At 44.9% G+C, this 8,715-nt stretch overlaps 1 protein-coding gene across 1 annotated transcript in view; it reads right to left on the bottom strand.

The window, feature by feature from the left end:
• Positions 1-2,812: 2,812 nt before the first annotated feature.
• LOC124031644 (zinc finger E-box-binding homeobox 1-like) overlaps positions 2,813-8,715 on the bottom strand; it is a 50,737-nt gene continuing 44,834 nt past the window's right edge. The window contains exons 4-9 of the mRNA XM_046343138.1: positions 7,172-7,386; positions 6,821-6,929; positions 5,209-6,563; positions 4,746-4,982; positions 4,259-4,442; positions 2,813-3,996 (exon numbers count right to left, since the gene is read on the bottom strand). Of these exons, the coding sequence (XP_046199094.1) occupies positions 3,275-3,996; positions 4,259-4,442; positions 4,746-4,982; positions 5,209-6,563; positions 6,821-6,929; positions 7,172-7,386 (2,822 nt within the window). The 3' untranslated portion in view covers positions 2,813-3,274. The remainder of the gene's footprint in view (positions 3,997-4,258; positions 4,443-4,745; positions 4,983-5,208; positions 6,564-6,820; positions 6,930-7,171; positions 7,387-8,715) is intronic.

Here is an 8,715-nt window from a genome sequence, read left to right as displayed (position 1 = left end):
GCGCATAGGACTACCATGACAGTGGCATTGTTTCGTGCGCTCATTGTGCTGCATTCAGAGATGTTCCTCGAGTGTGCGCCTAGCTCATTGTCGCACTTGCATTTTTCGCCAGGGAAGGCAAACATTCTGCGAATATTGAAGCGTTGTATCAACGAACAAAGCGGCTCCGAGAATATTGAAACGTTTTGTATCGACCAGGTGGCTCCGATAATATTGATTGCAACCACGGAGGTGGTTGGTGGCACCTTACTTGGGGAGGATGAGCTCGTGGTACGGCTGGAGCGGGCCAGCTTGTCTATCTGCTATTAGTTGCACTATATGGGTGATTATTATACATTTATACTCTTATACTATTATACTTTATTATACTAAAAAAAACAACCCTTCATTCATACTATAGCTAAATAACTTAGCAATATTTAATTACATTTTGCAATCAAGATTGATCTGTAAGAGTATCTCCTTTTAATGAGGAAAACTGATCGAGTGAGAGGTGGAAATGTATTATAGCTATCACAGCCTATATTTTAATAGCAATAAAATAGATTTTGGTTTCGAATGGTCACCAAAAATGAGGGATCCCTCACCTCCCAATTCCCAATTAAATGAGCACATGGCTATCAGATTACAACAAGGTATACGAGGCCGAGTTCAAATGCCGACATCAATTTCAAAGCAATCGGATGCACTAACTGGCAAAGCAGACTGGCACTGTCTCTGGTCTCTGCTATGCATTTTAATTGGGATTTTAATTATTTTAGTACATTTGTTCAGCCTACTTTAAATGTTTGGTCTTGAGCAAAGGTATGACGGCCATGGGTGACACACTGGTCTGGACAGGATTCCGTTGTACATGCAATATTTGCTCAGAAATTGAGTGGACGCATTAATTGGTACTCTCAAATGTTCAATTATTTTTCCTGGGGAGTTGAGACCTCTCATTGTTTGGATTTGAAATTCCAACAGTTGTAATTGAAGGGGGGGCTGTGCTCAGGGGGCTGTGTGTGGCTGTGCATGTGGGTGTTTGAGTGAGAAAGACACGGAGGAGAGCCAACCAGTATAAGCACAGCCCCCTTAATTATCGACGCATCGTGCTGACAACATCAAAACAGCCTTTCCAGACTCTGAAGTCAGGAAGACTTCACATTAGATGTTAGCAGGACTACCACACAGGTACAGTAGTCAAGTATGTACTGAAGACACTGGCTTGGTCACATCTCAGCTCTCTGTAACTCAATCTTATCGACTGTAGCAGAGAAGTCACAGATGACTCACAGTGGCTGAATACTGTGTATCCGAGGCGGTTTTCACATGGACTACACCACAGTCAGATTGAGGAAGTATGAAGATGATAAATGTTATAGAATCTGTTCTGAGACCTTGGCCTCTGTTGCTGTGGACACACCCATAGAAATAGAGACCGAAAGAATGGGAATGTCCAGTTCTAGTAATTCTATTTTTATGTTTACACCAGAACTGCTTTCATTGTGGTGGCATAAACAGTTGCCTGCCTCCAACCAAATTAATTAGAATTGTGAGTCATTTATTCCAAGCCATTTGAAGTGAAAAATCTCAATTTTCGTTTTGTAATTCTAATTGACCGCCCAGTGCAGTCAAAAACATGATTTCCCTGTGTTTTATATATATTTCCTCAGTATGAGGTTGGAATAATACTGTGAAATTGTGAAAATTATAATGCCCTTTTAGTGTAAGAGCTGTTTGAAAAGATCGGCTGAAATTTCAGTCTGTTTTGGTGGGAAGGAGTTTTGGCCTGCCTGGTGACATAACCATGCAGTAAATTAGTTAATAGACCAATAAGACAAAAGAGTTCCAAACCTTTTTGCTCGTAACAGCTAGTTTTCACTTTTCCCCTCCGCACTCTGAGACAGTCCTAGCAAAATTCTTGCTTGATAAATTGCTCTTTGCTAAGAATATATTTTTGTTTATTTTCAACCATTTAAATTGAAAACAATGTACTTAATTGTTACCCAGAAATTATTTGATGTTGCAATAAAAACGGTTGCATTGGACCTTTAAGAATTATCTTGGTCCTGTGCAGTTATTAACCAAACAAATAAACGTGTGAACATGAAACTATTTTCAATTTCAACTTATTTGAGAAGAAATAGTGAATCGTGCAAGGGTGCTAATATATTCGAGGGCAACTGTAGTAGAACCTACACTGTGGTACAAGCATAATACTGCACTTATATTTCATAGAGCGAGACAATGTATTTGCGTTTTTCTAATAGAGGTAAAGCAACTCCACATGTCTGCTAAGAGATATGGAACATTTTGTGAGGCAGTACAAGTTTAATTTATTTGCTCCTTCTTCAAAGAAAACAAAATAATTGAATTTTGACTCTCGTTTTTCTGTTGTGTGTAGAAATAGGGTAAGGTATGGAGAAATCGATTTACTTTACCAGGCTTAGGGTGGCTACCCAGCATTCAACTTCCTAATGGCTCAGTGTAAAATTCAGTGAGCGTTTGTAGTGACCGGCTTCCCTGTTGATCTTTTAGACAGTGTATTAGCCATTCATTAGTCACCATGGAAACCCAATGGTAAATCTGTGTTTGTATGGAGATACAGTATATTAGTGCCAATATAACTAATTTACAAAATTTGGCACTAATCTATCTGCATACTAATGCCCATAATTAATGCACAGCTGACCACAGTCACAATGGACATATCCTAAACCAATTTGTAGCTTTGGCAAAACATAATACATCTTTAATCCTTTATTCTAATTTGAATAATAGTTATTATTTATTGCTTATTCATTTTAAAGCACAGAGGTCAATTGTTTGATACAGTAGAGACCTCTTGGTCTTTGGAGAATATGATGTCAAATCTGATATAAAAGCCTTCAAAAGTGAATACTTGTAATGCCAAATAAAAAATACTGTATTATACTGATAAGGCATCTGGAAACACATTGAACAACACTGCTTGCTACAGAACAACATGAACAACATCTCCTTGCAGTGCATACTCCTTTACCTTTACCTTAAACCAGTCTTAAGTGGTCAACTGGTAGCTGTGATGATAGGTATGTAGTGGTCAACATTGAGCATGCTAACATACCGACCAGCGTGAATATCATACCCATGGCTCTTACTATGCACTTTGTGTTATGCTGTCAGTTCATGTGGTTCTTATTTTGGTTGTGTTCATATGGCTTTGCATTGGAAGTCACTTACTGTACCTGTACAGTATAAGTTTTGCTATATTTTGAACAGTGCATTTTTAAAATATATTTTCACACAGCTCTTAATCCTTATTTGTACATGTTTTGATGCATTGTTTTGGCACACTTGTCCACTGTTGTGACACTGGAGCTTCCGGGCTCAGCTCGTATGTGTCTGTGTTCTGGTCTCCATTTCGTTCCAATGTGTCTTTGTCCCAGTGATGGTTGGTATCTAGTCCGTGAGTCCCTAGACCAGCACTCTCTCTCTCTTGATTGTATCTGTCGACCTGCTCTTTGTCTCTCTCCCTCTGTTCTCTCTCTCTGTCCCTCCCCACAGGGGACCCCTGTACCAGACTGGGGCTCGGCCCCAATCCCTCACCAGACCTTGACCCTGACAAACTACATGCCTCCTTCATACCTCCGCCTTCAGTCTCTTCTGTCTCGTGCTCCTCTTCTTCCTCCTCTTCATCTACTCTCCCTTCTATCCCCCCATCTAGACTGGAGTCACTAAGAAATGTTGGGGTGTCCTCCATGGAAAGGGGGGTGTCCACGGCCATGTGGCCCACATCGATGGGCCCTCCTGGGGTTAGAGGAAGCTCCTCATCCCCCTCCTGGTCCTGGTGCAGGCTGCAGTAGGCATACCGATGGTTCATGTGTTGGGAGTAGGAGCCTGAGTGGGAGAAGCGCTTGCCACACTTGTCACACTGGTAGGGCTTCTCTCCAGAGTGCAGGCGGCTGTGTTCAATTAGATGGTGCTTGTGCTTGAAGGCCTTCTTGCAGATCTTGCACTCGTGAGGACGCTTACCTGTGGGAATAGGACAAAACAGAGGCAGATGTGTAACTGTGGCAATTTCTTGATCTAGTACATTTGGTTTTTGTTTTGTTGCAATTGTTAAAGATCCTTTATGTGTATGCAGTTCAGTTCCTTGTTCTGGTTTGGATCATATCTGCCTGATCATGGAACACTCTGCTCACTTTAGCAACGCAACAGAAGCATGATCTATCAATATCAATCACATGCTTCAAAATACATTGAGTAAGATAGTTACAGTAGACTCTGTATTTACCTGTGTGTTCGTACTTGTGTCGGAGCAGAGAGCTGCTCTTCTGGAAGGTTTTGTCACAGATGTCACAAGCGTACAGGCCTTCGTCTGTCTTCTGTAGTCTCTTTCTCCCTGGTCCCCCTTCGCCCTCTCCTCCCTCCTGTATCAGAGAGAGGTAGTCCAGACCCCCGCGGCCAATCACCTCACCCTGCAGGACACACACAGACTTACAGACGGAGAGGTCTCTACCCAACGGGCAAATGTTTGGTAAACCTTTGGCACATGACATCTTGATGATGTTCTTTTCTAGTTGTATACTTGTTCTGACTGAGAAGACATCAACCAACTGGTCTCTATTAACTAGGTCAAGCCTTGTTTTTCATGACAAGATCCATGTAAAATCCATTGTTTGGAATATCTACACTTGGAGGTGACATGAAATACAGTTACACTGTTGGAAGTGACATGTAAAGTATTTGTCAGCCCATCTAAGAAAAAACATCAATTTTACCATTAATGCTCGTCTCTCCTGGTGGATCCTCTTCAGCACAGCGTCTGTTTCTGACTCCATCATGTAGGTCATGGGTGAGAGGAATCCCTGGTTGCTAACTGGACGGCTGAGGGGCAGGGAGGGAACCCCATCATGCTCTGAGCCAGCTAGCCCAGCAGGCATCATAGGGTTAAACAGAGGGTAGGCACTGTAGATGGAACCCCCGTCAATATGAGCACCGCTGTAGACTGCATGATGCTGGTGGGATTAGAGTAGATTACTGTAGATTGTAGTTTAAGGAGGCAATTCTTACCAGTGCTCACACATTAAATACATAAACTGCATAGAAACACAGCACGAAACAAACAACAGTCCATAGTCAGACATCAACAGTACCCCCTCTTCCTGCCCCACATCTGCACACACACATGGTTTACTTTATTAGGATCCCCATTAGCTATTGCACATGTAGCAGCTACTCTACCTGGTGAGGAGGTGGACTGAGATTGATACTCAGCCTCCGGTGGTGCTGGTTCTCTGCCTGGTCTCTCTGGGTCTTCTGTCTCTTCTCTTCCCAGTGAGGGTGTCCATTATAGGGCTTGCTGTCCTCTATGGCTTTCCCCTCCTGGGGCTTGGGGAGGGAGAGATCCAGGGGTTGGTCATTCTCAGAGCTATATGACCGATGGGTCCTTCCCTGGGGGGCGGCTCGGCTTGCAGGAGTGTTGAGGATGGCAGAGGATAGGTCCAGGCAGAGGTGCGAGCCGAACCCTGAAGAGGGGACCCGTCTTCGCCCCAATGGGGGAGGGGATGACATGTCTGTAGCAGGGCTGGTTGGTGCTGGGTGGCCAGGGCTGACCTCACTCCTGCCACTCTCCTGGCTGGACCATTGGGACCTCATGGCAAGTGAGTCTGGGCTGGGCGGGAAGGGCGAGTGCATGCCAACCAGCAGCTGCTGAGGGACAGAGTTCCAGCTGGGTCTCTGGAGAGGAGACTTGTCTTTCGGGAAACCGTTGGTCATCGCTGGGGGTTTGTGGTTATCAGGTGATGGTGGTGGGTGGAGAGGGGGTCTGGTGGAGAAGTAGAGGGGGGAGAGGTGTTTTTTACTGCGAGGATCCTCAGACACCTCCATGGCCTCTCGGTAAATCTTACAGAGGTAGCGCTCGTGCTGGAGTAAGATCGAGGGGCTGGGAAAGAGCTGGGAGCACCAACGACATGTTACCCCTCCAATTACCCCCTGGCCATCACCCGAGCTGGCACGGTCGCATTTTAGTTTCAACAGAGCCTCCGGTGATGCCTTCCCATCTCTCCCGCCATTGTGAACCCCCAGTCTTCCTTCCTCCCTGGCTGAGCCAGACCCTCCCTCCTCCTTGTGCAGCATCGCCTGCAGCATCTGCTCAAACTTTTCCCCGGTGCCGGCATGGAGGTACGGCAGCAGGGTGGACTCCTTGAACACACTGGCCCGGAGAAAGCGTTCCGGCGTGGGGTCCCACCGCCGGCCCAACTCCCAGCCTAGCTCCTGGCCCCGGAGGAGACGCGTACCATGGTCTCTAGGGAGATATAGGTTCCTCACTAACCCCATTGGAGGACGTTCCTCCTGGGTGTGGGGAAGGTAGGGAGAGCCCATCCTACTGCTGTTCCTTCCACTACCTGCAGAGGGCGACGCAAGTGAGGAGTAGTAGGCCCCATGGTGGCCATGTCCGTTGTTATAGCTCCCCTCTCCTCCTCCTCCGCTGCCTCCTCCTCCTCCGGTCAGGCACTTCTTACTGCTGAGATGTGAGCTGTAGGAGCCAGAGTGAGAGAAACGCTTCTTGCAATTGGAGCACTCGTACGGTTTCTCACCTAAAGGAAGCAGCGCAGACAGGGAATATCAATCCAAGATACTACAGTTCAGAAAACATTTAATTGTAAAGAAAAACTGATTTGACTTCATAGAGGAGATCATGCTCTTCTGCTCTTGATTCTACCCTCTTAACCACCTATCCTTAATAATAAACCTGTTGTACATAAGGCACTACCTATATAAGATTCTACTGAACCTACCTTATCTGACACGACGTAAAGTTGACGGGATTGATTTGGATTGTCCATTTCCTTACCACTGTGGATGCGGAGGTGCTCCTTGAGATGGTGTTTGTACTTGAAGGCTTTCCCACACTGAAGACACTTGAACTTCCTGCTCTCTATGCCATGGTCGGACCCAGGGTGCTGTACCAATCACACACAGACATAACCATACATACAGTCAAATCAGTAGGCCTGCCTACAAGAGATTAAGAATTCACATGAGATCGGCATTGCATGTCAAACTAAATGAACTAACACAACACTCTTTTCGGAGTCATTTTCGGAGCTGGTTCATATCCAGCTCAAAATACCATTAAAAAGAGTGCCACCTTGTAGTAGATGGACTCCAAAATAATTATTTTATATTTCTTCCAGTGTCTCACCTTATCCTCTACCTGACTGTGCAGTGCCATGTGTTGTTCCATCTGTGCCCTATAGCGGGGAGTGTACCCACAGACCGGGCACACCATGTGCCCCCCGTCCCGCTCATGGCAGAACTTGATGTGCTCGCGTAGAGACATACCGAGGTGGTAGGTGCGCTTGCAGAAAGGACATGCCTGAAGGTTCCTAATAGCATCCGGACTCAGAGGGATGCCATCTAGGGTGCACACGCACCAGAGAGAGAGAGGGTGAACTAAACCTTCAGGAAGATACAATGTCCAGTCCTCAAACTATATCTACATACAGTTCAACTCCGAAGTTTACATACACTTATGTTGGAGACATTAAAACTTGTTTTTCAACAACTCCGCAAATGTCTCGTTAACAAACTATAGTTTTGGAAAGTCGGTTAGGACATCTACTTTGTGCATGACAGAAATAACTGTTCCAACAATTGTTTACAGACAGATTATTTCACTTATAATTCACTGTATCACAATTACAGTGGGTCAGAAGTTTACATACACTAAATTAACTGTGCCTTTAAACAGCTTGCTTTATTTATTTTAGTATTTTTGTATTTCACCTTTATTTAACCAGGTACAATTGCGACCTGGCCAGGATAAAGCAAAGCAGTTCGACACATACAACGAGAAGCTTCTGATAGGCTAATTGACATACTTTGAGTCAATTGGAGGTGTACCTGTGGATGTATTTCAAGGCCTACCGTCAAACTCAGTGCCTCTTTGCTTGACATCATGGGGAAATCAAAAGAAATCAGCCAAGACTGACCTCCACAAGTCTGGTTCATTCTTAGGAGCAATTTACAAATGCCTGAAGGTACCACGTTCATCTGTACAAACAATAGTATGCAAGTATAAATACCATGGAACCATGCAGCTGTCATACCGCTCAGAAAGGAGACGCGTTCTGTCTCCTAGAGATGAACGTACTTTGAAGAAAAAAGTGCAAATCAATCCCAGAACAAAAGCAAAGGACCTTGTGAAGATGCTGGAGGAAACAGGTACAAACCTATCTATATCCACAGTACAACGAGTCCTATATTGACATAACCTGAAAGGCTGCTCAGCAAGGAAGAAGCCACTGCTCCAAAACTGCCATAAAGAAGGCAGACTACAGTTTTCAACTGCACATGGGGACAAAGATCGTACTTTTTGGAAAAATGCACTCTGGTCTGATGAAACAAAAATGGAACTGTTTGGCCATAATGACCATCGTTATGTTTGGAGGAAAAAGGGGGAGGCTTGCAAGCCGAAGAACACCAACCCAACCGTGAAGCATAGGGGTGGCAGCATCATGTTGTGGGGGTGCTTTGCTGCAGGAGGGACTGGTGTGCTTCACAAAATAGATGGCATCATGAGGTAGGAAAATGATGTAGATATATTGAAGCAACATCTCAAGACATCAGTCAGGAAGTTAAGAACCAGCCCAGTCACGGACCTGGATGTCTTACCCCCAGGCAGACTAAATAAATACAGTACCACTGACACGGCCTGCAACGAAAACATGCGGCCTCTCCTTCACT

This window comes from Oncorhynchus gorbuscha, linkage group LG03 (assembly GCF_021184085.1).
Source record: "Oncorhynchus gorbuscha isolate QuinsamMale2020 ecotype Even-year linkage group LG03, OgorEven_v1.0, whole genome shotgun sequence".
NCBI classification, from domain to species: domain Eukaryota; kingdom Metazoa; phylum Chordata; class Actinopteri; order Salmoniformes; family Salmonidae; genus Oncorhynchus; species Oncorhynchus gorbuscha.
This window is presented reverse-complemented; position numbering and strand designations above follow the sequence as displayed.